Genomic DNA, 19,397 nt, shown 5'->3' on the forward strand with positions numbered 1-19,397 from the left:
GAACGCCGCAAGTTTGATCTTCGCTGAGAATGGAAGGGAGAACCTTTCGGATGCGATTGGACAAGGCTTTGGTCGCAATCTTGTAGTCGAGGTTAAGAAGAGAAATTGGGCGCCAATTCTTTAAAGACAGTGGGTCGTCTTTTTTGTAGAGCAAACGCAGGATTCCCTGACGTTGCGAAGCCGAGAGAAAACCCTCACGGAAAGAAAAATTGAGCGTATCCACTAGGTCTGCCCCCAAAGAGTCCCAAAAACGAGAGTAGAACTCGGCTGGGAAGCCGTCTGCCCCCGGCGATTTGCCCGATTCCATTTGAGAAAGCGCAGCGTGACACTCGGCGTGTGACAGCTCGCCCTTACAGAGTTTTTGCTCTTCGGATGTCAAAGCGGGATCGAGCTGTTCTAAGAGCCAGTCCTGGCTTGGGAGGTCGACCGGCTCAGCAGTGTAGAGGTCCTTGTAGAAGGCTCTGCATTCACGGAGAATGCCCCGGGAGGTTTTCTCGGTAGTATTTAAGGGTCCACGCAGTTCATGAATTGCGTGGCGTGACTGGCGGGATTGTTCGAGCTGGTAGAAATACCTGGTCGGTTTCTCTCCCAGCTCCGTCCATTCCTCTTTACTGCGGAGTATGCACCCCGAAATAAAATTGTCTTCCATTACTCTCAGGCGATCTTTGATCTCGAGTAATTTTTGACGGTGGGCGGCATTGTTAGGATCAGCCCGTGATTGTAAGTCACGAAATTCCCGATCGAGAGCCGCTCGCTCGCGTCTGCGGTTGGTTGCGGTTTGTACACTGTGGTTAATGGCGAGCTCTTTAAGTTGGAATTTGCCCGCGTCCCACCAAACCCGAGGGTCGGTGAAGAGGGGCTTTTGAGAACGCCATTGGGACCAGAAATTTTCCACGTCTGAACAGAAATTATCCGATTTTAACAGAAGCGTGTTAAATTTCCAAATCCCGCGGCCGCGTGGATTTGAATTCCCCAGTTGACAAGTGACAGACACCAGGTGATGGTCCGAGTAGGGGAAAAGAGTGCTATTGTGGTCACGCACATCCGTTCTCCAAGCTCGAGGAGTATAAAAGCGGTCTAGCCGGCAACCGACCGAGTGTGGGCCATTATACCAGGTAAACAACCTGCCTGAGGGATTTTGAACGCGAAAAATATCCTCGAGGCCAAGTTGATCCGTCAGTGCGTGCAGAGCGGGAATCCCCTTGTCCCCAAAGCTATTATCGCCTCCCCATTTGTCCAGCTGGGTGTTGGGAACGCAATTAAAATCGCCGGCCACAATGTTGTCAGTATTGCGGTGGGCGTAACGCCACAAATTTGCAAAGAATGTTTCGCGGTCGGAATGATTGTTGGGTGCATAGACATTGACAACAGTGACCGAACGGCCTTGCTCAGAAAGCATGGCCGCGATAACCCTGCCATCCCTGTCTAAAGAAACATTTTCGAATTTAACCGAACTGTTAGGATGGATAAGTACACCCACACCGGCCGATCGCGTTGAACCCGGAGACCAGCGTGTGTGACCGCCCCATTGTTTTGCCCACAGGTCGCCTGTCTGGGCGTCTGGTAAATGTGTCTCCTGCAGGAGACAGATGTCGAAATTAAATTGTTTGAGATGGGCGAAAACTTTTTCCCGTTTGGGAAATTCGGCGATGCCATTGACGTTAATCGTACAAATGGACACCGCCATAAGGAGAACATAAAAGGGGGGATTAAACTTAAACATTAGAACTAATGAAGGAAAATGTTGTAGGCCTTTTGGGCCTTGTGGTGCAATTCGAGTAGGGACGCAAAAACGTCCTGTCGAATTGTGTTCTTGAGTTTGAGCCACATTTCCTGAGTCGCTGGGGAGGTTTTTTGCTTGCGGCCGTTTTCCTTCGTATAGTTGCCGTGCCGATGTTGGAGATAGTGGGCCCGGCATTTGTAGTAAAAAGGCCCGGGGGCCGAGGCCACAAGCAGCGAGCGGTTCGAGCCAGCATGTTCTAGTGCATCCAGAAAAGCTTTAAGGCCAGATGTCGAGTTTTCCTGGGTGGGGGGAGTGGAGGCGTTGTCGGCCGAGGGGATGGATGAATTCTCCGTGGGAGGGGTAGCTTGAGTAGATTCCGATTGGGAAATCGCTGGGCTGGGGGCCTGGGTGAGTGCTAAGTGTTTCGAGGGGACCGAGAGCTCTTCATCACTACTCCCAGGAGTAGGGGCGTCTCGTTTTCTCCGCCGGGAGGTGGTGGTGTCCATGGCGGAGTCGTCCATGGGGGAAGCAGCGGCCTGGGCGTAGCTGGGTGGAGAAAAAAGTTCCTCGCTTTCCTCGCTCAGGTCGCTGGTGTCGGTCGGTGCAGGCTGTTCATCATCTGGGGTCGGGGTGTGGCTGGGCTCCGGGCTAGGCTCGGTCTGGTGAGCTGGTGGAGGGGGTGGGGGTGCTTGTGCCCTGCGGTTTTTAGGGCAGTGTTTCACCACGTGCTCCGTGGATTGACAACGGTAACACGTGGTGGGCTGGCCAGAATACTTGAAGCCCATCTCAATGCCTGCGACCACGAGGCGTTTGGGGATGTCGCGATGAATTTTTAAGAATTCAGCCACGCGGACGCCGTTTTGGATATGGCGAAAGCCCTCCTCCGGGTAGTAGAGGCGGCGGAGATCTGGCGATTTTAGCTCACCGTAAGAGCTAAGGATTTTAACGAGGTCTTCGTCGGGGAATTCCACCGAGACGAAGATTGAAACGTGGACACATTTTGTGCCCAGTAGGCGTAAAGGCTTTCTTTCAGAGCCATAATCAAACCCGGTTTGGGCGAGGGAAGCGGCAGCAGCGGCGTTGACGAGGGTAATGTCGAAACATCGGCCTCCAAATTGAGGGACAATTCCCTTGATTTTATCCCCAAAGTCGGGGAGTGATCTTGCGATTTCGAGCGAATCAATTTTCATGTCATTGTCGACAACAAGTCTAACAGTTCTCCGGTGGGCAAAGACCGGACGCGGGCGGCTAAGGGCCATCTCCGGCTGTCTGTGGTCGGAAAACCGCGGTGACAAAAAACACAAACAGCTGTACTTACCGCGTCTATGCTACTGGTTTCGCGATTGATGACTTGTAATAAAGGAGATACCAACTTATACGAGAACAATACTAAAAACTAACAGATGAAAGGAATATTCTGGCTTTCGGCTAAGACAAGATAAGAACAGATTTTTTTTTTTTTTGGTAAATAATAGTTTATTTACAATTCGAAACTACATAAACTTAATTCACAATTGGTTGTCGGTAAAGTATTTCTACGTACTAAAGAATTATTGGGCAGGTGTAATTAAATTAACTAAGGTAATCATGCAGTTGACATTGTGTTCATTGTAATCTTAATTTACATAATTATTCTGTGGTCATAATTTAAGGAAATAATCACGCGGTTGACCGCAGATCCATAGTGTTCATTGTAATCTTAATCTAAATAGATGGTAACGTAATCATACAGTTAAATATACGTGTAATATAGTGCTAATTGGATGTAACGCGATCGATTCATAATGCTTATTTGTGGCGGGACTTAACTCGATTAACGTGCGGTTTAACATAACAGTGTGTGCTCTAGTGGTCACTTAATCCACTTAGACGGTCACGCAATCCGTCGGAAATGTTTGAAAACAAAACAAAAATTAAATAAAACTAAGAACAGTGTTGGGTAGTTGCAACGAAAAGGGAGATTACGGGGCGCTCGGGAAGCGAGCTCATGATTACAAAAGGACAACTTATTTTCCGTTGGAGACAGTACAAAAGGCAGGATTAACCCACAGAGATGTGAATTGTTGGGGGGACAGGCGAAAATGGTCAGCGCGTAGGCGCAGCGAGATGTCAGCTTTGAGGGATCGTACAATGGCCCGCTCATCGTCGGTGCCACCATGGAAGGTGGTTCTATTTCGGAAGACCCAAAGTTGGTAAAGGGTACTCTTAATTAGAAAACGCGCAAGTCTGTCCGCTTTTGTACTGGCGGAAGGCCACAAGTAAAAGAAAATTGTATTAACATTAGCTACAAAGGTGGTATTTAGGAGGGCCGAGAGAGTAGGTTGAAGTATTGACCACACTCGCTTGGCCCTCTTGCAGTTGATGAAACAGTGGGCGATCGTTTCTTTTCGTTTACACAATTCACATACGTCAGAGGCGATGTAGCCCCAGGAGCGTAGAGAGTCACGAACTTTAATGCCTTTAACGGCAATCAGCCATGCGATATCATTTTTGTAATTTTCAGTAAAATCATCTCGAATTTGCGGCCAGTGGTTGTCGATGTCAAGGGCAGGGCCTGTGAAGGCCCACCACATGGGGGGGAGGGGAGGGGAGGCCACTGTTTCACTCAAAAGCGTGGAGTACAGAGACTTGGACGTAAAGCGAACCTTATTTAGATCTGTGATACGCTTACTAAGGGAAACTAAGTCATTCCAAACTAAATTATAAAAGGGGGTGGGTACTAACGCTCTGGGACTGGAGTTGTCCCGGAGGTGAGACCAACGCCCCGCTAACTTGGCTAATTGAGTACCGATAAAGTATTTTAATGTGTAAAAAACCTTGGCGTGTGGATGTTCAATACCTAATGCGATGAGGGAGAGTTTGAGGGCTCTCCCTTTCGTATCAAAATCGATAACCCCTAGACCGCCGGCTTTGATGGGGGCGGAGAGGGTTTTGCGGCTAACTGGTTCAATTTTTGTGCCCCAGATGAAATGGTAAACTAATCGCTTAAATGACGTGGCGACCCACGGGGGGATGGGGAGAATCTTGGCCAAAAACCAAAATTTGCTTGCACCGAGAGTGTTTACAATCAAAGATCGCCCAACTAGGGAAAGGGAGCGTGATTTCCATAAATTCAAGTGACTTTCTAATTTGTTTAGTCGAGACTGCCAATTGTCTGACTCAACCGAGACAGAACCGTTGCTAAACCACACCCCAAGGATCTTCATTTTATTAACCCAGGTGAGGCCTGAGGGGGTGTCGGGCCTAGACCGCCACGCCCCCAGCCACATCGCCTCGGTTTTCTGAAAGTTAAGTTTGGCTCCGGTGGCCAGTTCATATCGTGAAAGTAGGTGTAAAAGCTGTTGGAGTGAGCTATGGTCTTTAACGTAACAAGTGGAATCATCCGCGTATTGACTAATCTTAAAATGGGCGCCTTTTGCTCCGGGGAGTAAAAAGCCGGTAATAAGCGGATGATCACGGATATTACAGGCTAACACTTCAGCACAGATCACGTATAAGAGGGGGGACAGGGGGTCGCCCTGTCGCACACCTCTATTGAGAAAAACTTTCTCTGTTAGATGGCCGTTGACTAAAATTTGCATTTGCGCTCCGGTATACAGGGTCGAGATCCATTTTTGAAAAATCGGGCCGAAACCGAACTTGGCTAATGCGTTTGAGAGAAAAGCGCGGTCAACCCTGTCAAAAGCTTTTTCCTGGTCAAGGTTTAAGAGAATGCCGGTCTCTTGAGTGATGGAGACATAGTCGAGAACATCGCGAAGAAGAGATAAATTGTTACAAATGGTTTGGCCGGGGACGGAGCACGTTTGATCAATATTGAGAATGGAGGGGAGGACTTTAGCAACCCTATTCGCCAGCGCTTTAGAACAAATTTTATAATCCGCGTTAAGGAGAGAAATGGGTCTCCAATTTTTTAAATCTTTTCTGTCGCCTTTTTTGAAAAGGAGTCGGGTCACGCTTCCGGTCATGGAATCGCTGAAAAAACCGCATTGTAAGCTATAATTATAAACATCGAGTAAATGCGGGCCTAGAAGAGGCCAGAAATGGCGATAAAATTCGATGGGCAAGCCATCAGAGCCGGGGGTTTTACCTTTTGAAAGGCCTGTGCTAGCTTGGGTTATTTCAGTTAAGGTCAGGGGCGCGTCGCATGTGTTTTGTTCATCACTAGAGAGTGAGGTCTGTACGTGATCTAAAAAAGCTTGTTGGGTGACATCATCGACCGCAGACTTTGAATAGAGGCGTCTGTAAAATTCGTGATTGACGCGTTTGAGATCACGCTGTTGGGAAACCTCGGTGTCATTGGAGTCCAAAAGCGAAGAGATGCAATTTTTTTGGGCGCGGGCAGTTTCCAAATTAAAAAAGAAATGTGTGGGCTTTTCGCCTTCTTCAATCCATTGAGCGCGACTACGGGTTTTAACTCCTTCATAGCGAGTGCGATGAAGGTGTTGAATTTCACTTTCTAGCTGGTCAATTAACTGCGGTGCTGAAGTGTTGCCTTCAATTAGGGATTGTTTGGCGTGAATAAGGCGGTTTGTGAGACTGGCTAACTGGTAATTCATAGACCGAGTTTTCGACTTACAATATACCTGCGTGGCTATTTTTACAATATCTTTAAGTGAATCCCACCACTCATGGAGAGAGGAAAATGTTTCCCGCAGGAGAATATGGCGTTCGAGAATATCTGTCACTTGAGAACAATAGGTTTCGTCATAGAGGAGAGAAGAATTAAATCGCCAAATGCCAGGGCCATGAGTCGGAATTTTTTGTAGATCAAGGTGTAAATTCACGGAATCGTGGTCGGAGAAAACACAAGGGAGAATTTCGCATTTTGTCGCGTGGGTAACTAGAGCTTGGGGAATGAAAAATTTATCTAAACGGCTACCGATAGTCTTTGAGGCGTTAAACCACGTACATTGTTTAGCGCGGCCGTGGGTGCGCCGCCAGACATCAACTAATTGAAAGCGCGTTCGAAATTCTTTCAGGTCGGTGGAAATGTTGACATTTCCGCCGAATTTATCCAGTTCGCTTTCGAAACTATTAAAATCGCCCCCGATAATTCATAGACCGAGTTTTCGACTTACAATATACCTGCGTGGCTATTTTTACAATATCTTTAAGTGAATCCCACCACTCATGGAGAGAGGAAAATGTTTCCCGCAGGAGAATATGGCGTTCGAGAATATCTGTCACTTGAGAACAATAGGTTTCGTCATAGAGGAGAGAAGAATTAAATCGCCAAATGCCAGGGCCATGAGTCGGAATTTTTTGTAGATCAAGGTGTAAATTCACGGAATCGTGGTCGGAGAAAACACAAGGGAGAATTTTGCATTTTGTCGCGTGGGTAACTAGAGCTTGGGGAATGAAAAATTTATCTAAACGGCTACCGATAGTCTTTGAGGCGTTAAACCACGTACATTGTTTAGCGCGGCCGTGGGTGCGCCGCCAGACATCAACTAATTGAAAGCGCGTTCGAAATTCTTTCAGGTCGGTGGAAATGTTGACATTTCCGCCGAATTTATCCAGTTCGCTTTCGAAACTATTAAAATCGCCCCCGATAACTTTAATTGAATGGGGAAACATGTATTCGTGCAATGAATTGAAAAACTCTTTCCTCTCTCGTGGGTTGGTGGGGGCATAAATATTAAGAAAATTATAGCGTTGTTCGCCCAAGCGTAAAAGAATACTGAGAATTCGGCCGGAAGTGTCCTTTTTCCATTGACTCACAGAAGATTGAAAATTTTTGGACAATAAAATAGCCACCTTGCCTTGTTTGCCCAAAGCTGGGGACCAAAAGCTGTCGCCAGGCCATTTCTCGCGAAATTTTGCAATAGCCTCGGCCTTAGCGGCGAGGGTTTCTTGCAGAAAAATAATGTCGGTGTTCACATCAAAAATAGCAGACGTTTTGGCAGGGTCTCCCATGCCTCGAACATTTAAAGTGCAGCAATGAACTTTGAACTTAGAGTGTCAAAAGGAAAAAGGACAGACTACAGGCGAAATGAAATTACAGTTAACAAATAAATTACTTACGATCCTTAGACTTTCGGTGCTTACGCGATCGTTTCGATCGAGGTTCGTCGGAATTATCCAGGGGATGGGTTTTAGCGTTCTTTGTTCCAGAAACCAGAGTGGGTTGTGTAGGTTTTCTGCTTGGAATACATATATCGGAAATTTTACCAGGAAGGCGGCCAGAATTGGGAATGTGAGGGGATTCGCTGAATAATTCTTCGCTTGAAGACTCGTCAGTGTACAGGGTTTCATCGTCCTCGGGAAATTCGGGAGTGTGAATATCTTGGGCATCTCCGAGGGGCGTACTCATGGCAGTTTCAGAAGAAACGGCAAATGAAGGCAGAGTGTCTGAAGGCGGAGGGTCTGAAGGCATTTCTGGGGATTCGAGGGGTGTAGTTTCTTGGGTTGCAGCGGGGGAAATTTCTTGAGCCATAGGTTGATCTTCATTTGAAAGAGTCGGGGGATCTTGGGTGGGTTCGGTAGAGGTTTCTGCGGGCGGCGTGGAGGTATCTTCGGCGTGGGCAGGAGTTGTCGCCGGTGTACTCCGCGACCACGAAAAGGGACAGTGTTTGGCTTTGTGGTCGGTCGATTTGCATAGGTTACATTTAATGGCTTCAGGGCAGGTCGCGGCTTGATGGCCAACTTGTTCGCAGTTGAAACAGATCAGATTTGTGCACGTGTTGGCCAGATGTCCGCGAAGGTTGCAATGGCGACATGTACGCGGTTGGCCAGGGTAGCGGATATTCATGACAATTTTTCCGAAGCGCATGAAGTTGGGGATGGGTTGATTAATGCGAACACGATAGTGTCGCGTGCCTTCTTGAATGTGGCGAAACTGTTCCTCGCGAAAATATCCGCGGCGGTGATGAATTACATCGCAGAATTTCTGTAGGCGGTTAATAATTGTGGAGTCGGGCAATTCGTAGGGCGCATCAAAAATCTGAACGTACGTGAGCGGGCGGTCGACATCTTGGATCGCGAAAGGTTGGCCATTGATTTGGAGCACGTTTTTGTGGAGGAAAGCCTCGTGTTGTTGGACATTACGGAACGTGAGAACGATTTCGCCGTTCGATTGGCGTTGAATGCAGGAGATGGCTTGTGGATCTACAGCGGCGTCACGGAGGGATTCAAAGAACTCGGAGTGTGTTAGGCGAACACGAGGGTTGAGGAACGCAGTACAAGGTCGGCTAGGTAATTCGTTGTCAGCATGGTTCATGGAGAATTCAGGTATCTGGGCTTGTGCAGGTTGCGGTGCTGGGTTAGCGGCGGCAGCATAGCTTAGAGGCGAAGTTTGTTCACAATTCGGAAGGTTCACATTTTCATCGGGCGTAAAAAGCGGAGCCGCGGGCGCCCCGTAATCTCCTTTCTCTACATCATCAATTGCATCTACAGCGGTCATCATGATGAAATTTGGTTTTATAGCACACTTACCAGATCCACGCGGCAACCCGTGGCTGGGACGAGGCAAGCCTCTTTTCCACAGCCCAGTTCCAAAAATCAGTTTAATATATGAGCTACTCAATGAGCAGCGTATCAGATATTAAGCTGATAAGAACAGATTTTTAGTTTTGAAAAGGATTTATTTACAATAAATCACCTAGGATACAAAATAAAAGTGCTTAACGCATGTGGGCTTGGCCCTAACTAAATTATATAAACAGTCCAGAGTTCACAGTTCATTGTTACTAAGTTATAGAACTAGAAAAACATTAACGATGATGAAACTAGAAGTAAATTAACTAAGGCTAAACTAGAAATACTATTATAACTCAAGGTCATTTAACTATAAAGCTAGAAATAAATTAACTAAGGTAATGATCTAATATACTAGAAATAAATTAACTATAAGGCTAGAAATAAGTTAACTAATATAATGATCGCTAGAAGTAACTCAACTAAGGTCTAATATAATGATCTAATGTACTAATGTAGTAATCTTAATATTTACAATAGTAGTTTGTATGAGTCGCCCTCAATCACACAAATTGAGGGGGACTCCCAGGCCTTCTTAAAACTGGACAATGGAAATCTAAAAAAATCACACGCGATTCTAGCTTTGATATCCCCAAGGATATATCGGGTTATACCCTCAGGAGAATCATTTCCGTTGTGAAAGGTAGACTTGTTTCGAAATTTCCAAATGCCAAAAAGAACTGTTTTAATGAGAAAACGAGCTATGTGAGAACTCTTAGAATCGACAGGGGTCCAGCGAAAAAAGAAAACATGTGTACAAGAGGAAGAGAAACTGGTATCAAGAACCGAGGAGATAATGGGAATAAAATGGGACCACACAGATTTTACGCGAGAACAATTAAGGAAACAATGATCAATGGTCTCTTTACGGGAACAAAAAGCACATTTGTCTGAGTTGATATAACCCCAATTCCTAAGTGAGTCGCGGACTTTCGTGGCGCGAAGCACGATCGACCAAAGAATGTCATTTTTGTAGTTCTCAGTAAAATCATCGCGAACTAATTTCCAGAAATCGTCAAGATCGAAACCAATCGGGAGAAAGGGATTCCAAAAACGATGAAGAATTGGGGAGGTAGAGTTTTCTTTCAAAAGAACTTGATAGCATTTTTTAGATGAAAATTCAAAATCACACCACTCCTTGCGGGAAAGAATCCCGCGAAGAGTGGTGAAAGCTAAGAGAAATTTATCATAATAAGGAGTTAAAATCTGTGTGCTCGGAGTGGAGTTGTCACGAAGAGAACGCCACTCTGGCCGACAAGAAGCAAGTCTAGAACCTAAAAAGTATCTTGCAAGATAAAAGGATTTCGAATCAGAGTTACTTAAATTAGAAATTACTGAAGCCACTTTAAGTGAATTTCCTTTGATCTGAAAGTTTGAAATGCCGAGGCCACCCTTAGAAAGGGGTTGGTAACAAGTCGCTTGGCTAACGGTTTCAATTCGAGATCCCCAAATAAAAGGCCAAATTAAATTATTAACTCTAGAAAAAACCCATTGCGTTATACATAAAACTGTAGAAAGATAGAGAAGCTTACTTAGGCCTAGCACATTAACAATAAGAGATCGTCCCACGAGAGAAAGCGATCGAGACTTCCATAAATTGAGGTGTTTCTCTAGTTTCTCAAGCTTAGGTTGCCAATTATCAAATTCAGTATTTTGGCCAAAAACAACACCCAAAATTTTCATTTTGGATACCCATTTGAGGCCAAGTGGCTGGTCGCTGCGTGTACGCCAAGCTCCCAGCCACATGGCCTCCGTCTTTGTAACATTGAGACGCGCTCCAGAGCCACGCTCGTAAACATTAATCATATTAAATAAAGCTTGTAAGGAACGGTAAGATTTAACAATACAAGTCGTATCGTCAGCATAATTTCCAATTTTGTAAGAAAGGCCACGCGCGCCCGGAAGGAGAAAGCCTTCGATCTCGGAGTTATTTCGAATTTTACACGCGAGGGTTTCAACACATAAAACATATAGTAGGGGGGACAGGGAATCCCCCTGTCTGACCCCGCGGGCCAAAGGAATCGCATCAGTCAGCCATTCATTAACAATGATTCGCATATTAGCACCATTGTACAGGGTGTCGATCCAAAAACAAAAGGACGGGCCAAAGCCAAACTGGGGTAAAAGGTTTTGCAAAAAAGTACGATTAACTCGATCAAAGGCTTTCTCTTGATCCAAACTAAGTAAAATACCGGTTTCATTCGTACGATCGATATAATCTAAAATATCTCTAAGCAAATGTAGGTTTGAAGCGATTTTACGACCAGGCACAGAGCATGTTTGATCAGGGTCAACAATGTATTCTAACACTTTAGAGAGACGCGAAGAAAGAACTTTTGAACATAACTTATAATCAACATTTAAAAGAGAAATTGGGCGCCAATTTTTTAAATTTTTCCGATCTCCTTTCTTAAAAATAACGCGCGTGTTACTTGTTTTCATCCAATCACACATTTCTCCAACTTGATAGCATGCATTTAGAACGCAACATAAATAAGGTGACAAACGATCCCAAAACTTAACATAAAACTCAACCGAAAGGCCATCAGGGCCAGGCGACTTATTCCTATTCATATTTTTAATAGCAGAAGTAAGTTCTTCAAGCGTCATCTCGCCCTCGCAGGATGACGCCTGATCAGGAGTTAATTTCCGTGAAAGGGAAGATAAGAGATCGTTTTGGAAATCAGTATCTATCGGCTCTTCGGAGAAGAGTTGAGTATAAAAATTGACATGCGCTTTTTCTATATCCTCTTGGGAAAAAACTTCAATACTATTGGAATCATAAACTGAAGAACTGTGAGATCGTTGAGCTTTCATTTTTTGCAGATTAAAAAAATATCGGCTCGGGCGTTCGCCTTCTTCTAGCCATTCAGCTTTACTGCGAATAATTATTCCTTCGGCTTGTTTAATTCGGAGTGCTTTCAGACGGCATTCGGTATCAGAAATTAATGAAATGACAGAACTGTCTCCGTCAACTAAACGTTGACGTAGACGGATCAATTTATTTGTAAGCATAACTTGATCTCTTTGTAATTGCCTTCTTTTTTTGCGAGAATAAGAAATCGATTCTTCTTTAACGGATTGTTTAAAAAACTCCCACCAATCCTGGAGGCACGGAAAGCAAGGTAAAAACCGTATATGATCATCAATTAATTTCTCCATACTAGAGCAAAAAGTCTTATCATTCAAGAGAGAATTGTTAAAGCACCAAACTCCTGGGCCGCGCTTGACACCGGTGGGAATATCGAAAACAAGAGAGACAAAATCATGATCTGACATTGAACAAGGGGTAATGTCACATTTAATACCAGGTGACAACAAATCTTTAGAAATCAGAAATTTATCAAGTCTACTCCCAATAGACCGTGAAGGGTTGAACCATGTAAATACCTTAGCTCTGGGATGTAAATAACGCCAGATGTCAACAAGCGAAAAATCATTTTTCAAACCGTCGTATTCCTTATGTATCGAAATATTCCCACCGAATTTGTCAAGAGCATTATTATAGCAATTGAAATCGCCGCCAATAACGATCGCAGATGAAGGAATAAACAAATCATGGATTGAATCAAAAAAGCGTTTCCGATCGGTAAGATTGGTGGGAGCGTAAATATTAACTAAATTAAGATCGACATCGTTGCACCTGATCAAAACACTGACGACACGACCATGTGAGTCTTTTTTCCAAGATAAAACTTCGCCTGAAAATTTTGGAGAAATCAGAGTAACGACCCCACCTTGTTTACCAGAGGCTGGGGACCAAAAACTACGGCCTAACCATCTACGAGACAGAGACTGGATGGTAGGCTCAGAATGAATTAAGGTTTCTTGTATAAAGCAGACATCACAATTAGATTTCTCAATCAGGTCAAATAAAAAATTGTAAGTAAGGGGGTTTGCTAGCCCCCTTTACATTAATAGTGATAAATTTGAAAGGACTTGGAAAAAAGACTCACTAGAAAAATAATTAAAGCCTACTTTGATTTCTTAGAATTTCTATTTCTTCCTTTCTTTTTCTCAGCTTTTCGGCTTGGGGACAGATCCGAGGACTTTCTTTTAAGATCGTGAGAGGTTTCCATATCGATTTCATCAGTAGTTACAGGAGTCGAGGGCGCGGCAGAACTGGGTGTCGTGGATGCAGTAGGAACAGGAATAGAAGATTTTGATTTGCCAGAAACAGGTGTTGGTTGAGTGGGTTTTCGAAGACAAGCAAGAGATGAATCGGTAGAGAGTTTAGCGGGCGTACGGCGGGAAGATGACGTGATAGCGCATTTGAGTGAAGCAATTAGGCCTTGGGAAGTAATAAACGGTGATTGAGCGGAAGACGATTGAGAAGATTGTGCAGGGTCAGGCGGTTGTTCGGCAAGTTCTTTGGTTGCAGGGTCAGACGATTGTTGTGGGTCAGGTTGACTAGGTTCAGAAACATCAGGCTGACTAGGTTCAGAAACGCCCGCCGACCTACAGGACTAATCCCACCCATGGCTGACGTGCAATGCCTTAGGGATGGGGTCCACCAGAAACGAGGGTCACCAGACGCCAAACTCGCTGGGGAATCGAACCCCACCTCACTGAAACCAAAAATTGAGCACACAAAACTAGGAGTAAAAACGAAAGAATACATACAAACCAGTGCAGTACACCAATGAAGGAGACCCAGCACATGGATACAAGACAGATACTAACAAACGGCCTACTGTGCAGTACACCAATGAAGGAGACCCAGCACAAGCAGCACACAGACGCACTCATTAAAGTACGACAATAAACGATACGAGCCCAGTGCAGTACACCAACAAAGGAGACCCGGCACATGGGTTACGAAACGGATACCAAGTACGGGCCACTGTGCAGTACACCAATGAAGGAGACCCATTACAAGCAGCACAAAGACACACTCACTCAAGCAAAAAGTTCACACGTCACTCAAGCAAAAGGAAACTAACGGAGGCTACTGTGCAGTACACCAATGAAGGATACCAGCACGAGCAGCACCGAGACACACCCGTTCAAGCAGAAAAGAATCCCAAGCAAGCAGAAGTAAACGGTAAAGACCAGGGAGCCATTAACCACAGAAGCTATAATACCACGGGCGCCCCACTGCCGGTGGAAGACGCGACGACGCCTGTTAGACTTAAACCGCCTGAAAAAAATTGGTAGATGAAACTTCAGGCGGGCCTTGATGGAAGCAATCACCGCCACAGCGCCAGGACGAGTACCACGAAAACGAAAATCGTTCCTACACTGCCAAATACAAAACTTCGAGACATTGAGGAGATAAACAAAGACACGCGGGACAGAAGCAAGTTCACAAGAGGTGAAACCGAAAAGGACATGACGTAAAGTGATGGCGGGGCACATAGGAGAAAAAGAAAACATTAGAGACTGCACCCAGGCGAGAACACTCTGAGCAAGTGGACAATAAAAGAACAAATGCTCAAGTGACTCGACCCGGGGCCCACAAAAACACGAGAGCGGAACAGACAAACCAAACGAGGAAAGACGCTGGGCGGTGTACAGGACGCCGTGCACAATCTTCCAATTCAGGTCGATGACACGACGATCCAGATGAAAAAAGGATAAGGCGCGCCACGTGGCAGGCCAGTCGATGTTAGGGTAGGTAAGTTGAAACTTTAGGACACAATGAGGTTGGACCATGTTCTCAGAGAGAAGATACAGGTAACAGGATTTGGTAGACATGGTAAGAACAGGCGAACAGACAAGAGGGCAAGAAGAGCCATACACTAGGGAGTTTTTAGACGCAGCGAAAGCCCCGTCAAGCTTACGCCACGCTAACACCAGAGCTTGGTAGAAGGGCGGCAAGACCCTAAAGTCAAAACTAAAAGGACGAGAAAACACAGCAAGAGGAGAAACACCAAACAAAGAATGAAACCAAAAAGACATAAGAGCGACCCAACTGGATGGGGAGGAGACAAATCTCCTCACCCATTGACCCAGGAGGGCCCTCACCTTGGACTGAATGTCTACCACAGAAAAACCACCGAAAAGAGGAGATTGAACGACAGCAGAGCGGGAAACAAGCTCCCGCTTGCCAGACCAGAAGAACGAAAAAACAAGACGAGAAAGCTCCACCTCCACCCAGGCCGGCATGTGGACAAGAGAGGCCACATACCAGACCCGGGAGAGGGCAAGAGCGTTGATAACGAGGGCCTTGCCGCAGAAAGAGAGAACCCGAGAACGCCAAGACTTGAGGACATGGTCCACCGCATTAATGCGAGGACGCCAGTTGTCTTCGTCCAGATTTCCAGGGCCGACAAACACCCCCAGCACCTTGAGCTTGACAGGGGACCAGTCAAAAGGAACTGGGGGGTCCGTACGACCACGCCAACCACCCAACCACAGACCCTTGGACTTAGACAGGTTGATCTTCGATCCAGAAGCAAGTTCGTAAAGCTTATATGTCTCAAGAGCAGCCAGAATGCCAGCATCCGAGGTAAGGATCAGGGATGTGTCATCCGCGTTCTGCGAGATGGGAGACAGCACGGGACACCCCGGGAGAGACAGGCCCTTAATACGAGGGTCAGCACGGATGCTACAAGCAAGGACCTCAGACACTAAAACATACAGGAGTGGTGATAGAGGACACCCCTGCCGGACACCACGTGAAAGGCTGAAGAAAGGAGTCAGATACCCATTCACATTGACCGCACTTTGAACATGGGTGTAGAACAAGTCTACCCACGCGACAAAGGAGGGACCAAACCCCATGGAAACCAGAGTGGACCTCATAAACCCCCAATCTACACGGTCGAAAGCCTTTTCCTGATCGAGGGATAGGATGGCGACAGGGGTGCCAGAAGACTCTGCATAGTTGACGACATTCCTGAGCAGAGCAACATTTTCCCCAATGAACCGGCCAGGAACCCCGCACGTCTGATCCGGGCTGACCACAAGGTGGATCACCCGGAGGAGACGTCCGGCTATGGCACGAGAAGCTAGCTTATAGTCTACATTGAGCAGAGATATGGGCCGCCAATTCCTGGGGTCAAGGCGGTCCCCCTTCTTGAAAGATAAAGTGATGATACCTCTACGCTGAGAGAGGGAAAGAGAACCAGAAAAAGAACAGTCATTAAGTACAGAAACAAGATCAGAGCCAAGCACGTCCCAAAAACGGAGATAAAATTCCATTGGGAGGCCATCCAACCCAGGAGCCTTGTTACGTGCCATGCCTTTGAGAGCATCGAGGACCTCTGTAGGTGTAAGAGGGCCCTCACAACTGTTGGCTTGATCTTGAGAGAGAATGGAAGACAAGTTACCGAGAAGAGAGGATTGGACATGAGGGTCCGTAGGTGAGGCAGAATAAAGACCAGAATAGAAAGAACCAAGAGAAGCACAGAGAGCAGCGGAAGACGAAACAATTGAGCCATCAGGCTCTCTCAGCGCAGAGATACGACGGTCAGCAGAGCGTTTTTTCTCCAAACGAAGAAAATACTGCGAGGAGGACTCCCCCTCCTCAACCCATCTTACTCTCGCCCTCACCTGGGCCCCCCTCGCAGTATGGGTATCAAGACGAGCAAGCTCAGACGAGGCAGACCGCAGAGGATCCATACAAGAAGTTATCCCAGCATCAACTTTGGCCTGAAGGTGCTGGACGAGGCGCACCAGGGCGTCTCTAGATGAGGATGTCGTGCGGGTCTTGTTAGCACAGAAACGGATGGTAAGCCCTTTGATTCGACTCTTACCGCGATCCCACCACTTAGCCAAAGAAGGAAAGCGGGGGATGGCGCGGCGCCAAGCACACCATTCGTCTCGGACGAGCTGCTGGTAGTCCGGATCGTCAAGGATAGACACGTTCAACTTCCAGTAACCTGGGCCAGGTGGGACGACGTCGGGAACGGACAACGACAAACACAAACCACGATGATCCGAGAACGGACAAACATATACAGAGCAAGAAGACACTGATGGAACCCACGCAAAAGGGACCCCAAACAGGTCGATACGCGACGCCAAACTCCCGTCCCACCTGGTCCAGGTGTACCCCGGAGTAGTGGGGTGGAGGTACCGCCAGATATCGGTGACGCAGCATGCCTCGAAAAGGTGGCCAAGTGAGGGCGAACTATCTCTAGACAAGGAGGCCTGGTCAGGGCCACGCCTATCACGAGCCCTATCAAAAACGGCATTAAAGTCTCCAGCCAGGACCGTTGGGATAGATGGGTCGATCTTTGAATGCAGGCCATCAAAAAACAGGTCTCGTGCAGGGTTGCGATTAGGAGCATAGACACAGACCACTCTGAAAATTTTATCGTGAAACGAAAATTCACATTGTAAAAAACGACCATCCGCAGACCAAGAATTAAGAAGAGAGATAGAAGGACGATAGAGAACAACACACCCACAAGAGTGAATAGAACCAGGAGCTAGCACAGACAAAAAACCAGAAGAGGAGAACCACGACGAACATTCAGCTAAGGTAACACAATGAGTCTCCTGAAGGCAGATAACATCCACCTTCACCGGGAGAGATCGCAACCATTGCACGAGACCATCACGCTTAGATCGGTCTCTGATACCATTGACATTTAAGGTAAGCAGAGACAAGGCCATAATTAAAGGGAATGAAGAAAGACCCATCACTTTTTCTTTTTAGAGACACCCGGATGAGCAGACAACGTGGCCGCATCCATAAGACGGTTAGGAAAAGAGTGTTTGCCAGAAATCTTAGTAGACCTTTTCAAAGGACTACGTGACCTCGAACGCCCAGAGTCAGAAAGTTCATCTGGAGTAGCAGATGATGAGCTTATGAGAGGAGCAGAGGCATGAGGCAATTCAGACTCATCCTGAGTGTCAGTGTCACTATCAGAAGAAGGAAGCACGTTCAAAGTCCTAGCCACAGGAGGCTCGACCCGAACTGGTTCCAAGACAACAGCCAAGTTACCACCCGGAGTCAACACGTTATCACTAATATAACTAGAATTATTTACTAAAGTATCATTACTATTTATGTTGGTAGCGTTTGCGCTACTTTCCCCACTTTCATTATCTACATTATTTTCAGTAATTCCATTATTATTTAAGTTGGTAGCATTTGCGCTACTTTCACTACTTTCATTACCTAAATTATTTTCAATAATACCTAAAGTATTTAAGTTGGTAAGATCAGGAGGAGGGGGGAGGTCCTCACCCTCCACCACAACCTCAGACCAGTCCACAATGCCACTATCATCACCAGGGGGTGGAGGGGGAGCTTGATTGAGGACATCAATCTGCATAGAATCCTCAAAAACAACACCGTTCAAGGCCTCATCTCCTAATTCAGGAGCTGGAACGGAAGGGACAGTGGTACCTCCAGGGACGCTTGGGACAGCCTCAGTGCCCCATACAGTCACAGTTGGGCATTGTCGAGCATGGTGGCCAGGCTGAAGACAGCGAAGGCATTTCCCTCTAGCTGGGCAAGTTGCAGCCTTATGCTCCTCACTCCTACAAATATCGCAGCGGAGTGGCTGCCCCTTATACCACACTTTACAACGTACCCCATTGATGGTGATGAAGCGAGGGATTTCCTTTTTTAACACCATTTTCGCCACTTTAGAACCAGTGGAGACGGAGGGTCGACCAGACCAGGATTGATTCCTCACCCCCATGACTGTGCCAAAAGCAGAAAGGGCGGACTCAACAGCACTATCCGGACCTTCATAAGGGTACCAGTACACAACAACAGTAGTAACTGGAGGAGGGGGAGGGGGCGGCACGACCACCGGACACTCCACTCCAAGAAAGATCACCTTTCCCTCGTCCTCAAAATACTTTTTAGAAGTTTCACCCCCTGCCTCAAAAGTCACTCTGGCCATACGGCCAGGGCACTCTTGTATAGACACCACCTTGTGGTAAGACATTGCCTCAAAATAATCGTACAAACCATTAAATATTTCAAATCGGTTTGTACCCCGGGGAACCGGGCTGAGATTGATGTCAATCGTCCGGGTGAAAGAAACACGAGAAACCATGTTGGGAGGCATAAAGGAGGATAGGGCAACGCCCTAAAGCCCCACAAAACAACTGGCAAAAACGAAGTTCGGATCCACCCAAAAAAGTTGGAAAGTGGATGGGTGACGAACAAACAAGAGAAAAAAAGACTGGCGTTCCCTCCCGGCAGGTACTTAGCACAGTCAACTTGAATTAAGTAGTAAGTGATACTTACGAAATCCTTGCCCACAAAGAGGTTTTGGATGAACACTTG

The 19,397-nt window shown here is 46.5% G+C and overlaps 1 protein-coding gene and 1 pseudogene across 1 annotated transcript; both read right to left on the bottom strand.

Moving 5' to 3' along the window:
- Window positions 1–6,881: 6,881 nt before the first annotated feature.
- Window positions 6,882–9,125, bottom strand: LOC148738442 (uncharacterized). Its single transcript, XM_088749434.1, has one exon. The coding sequence runs from the start codon at window positions 9,123–9,125 to the stop codon at window positions 7,740–7,742; it is 1,386 nt and encodes a 461-aa protein (XP_088605560.1). The 3' UTR covers window positions 6,882–7,739.
- Window positions 9,126–9,131: 6 nt separating this feature from the next.
- Window positions 9,132–9,306, bottom strand: LOC148738443 (U2 spliceosomal RNA; annotated as a pseudogene).
- Between the last annotated feature and the right edge of the window lie 10,091 nt (window positions 9,307–19,397).

This window comes from Stylophora pistillata, chromosome 2, assembly GCF_964205215.1.
Source record: "Stylophora pistillata chromosome 2, jaStyPist1.2, whole genome shotgun sequence".
In the NCBI taxonomy this organism is placed as follows: Eukaryota; Metazoa; Cnidaria; class Anthozoa; order Scleractinia; family Pocilloporidae; genus Stylophora; species Stylophora pistillata.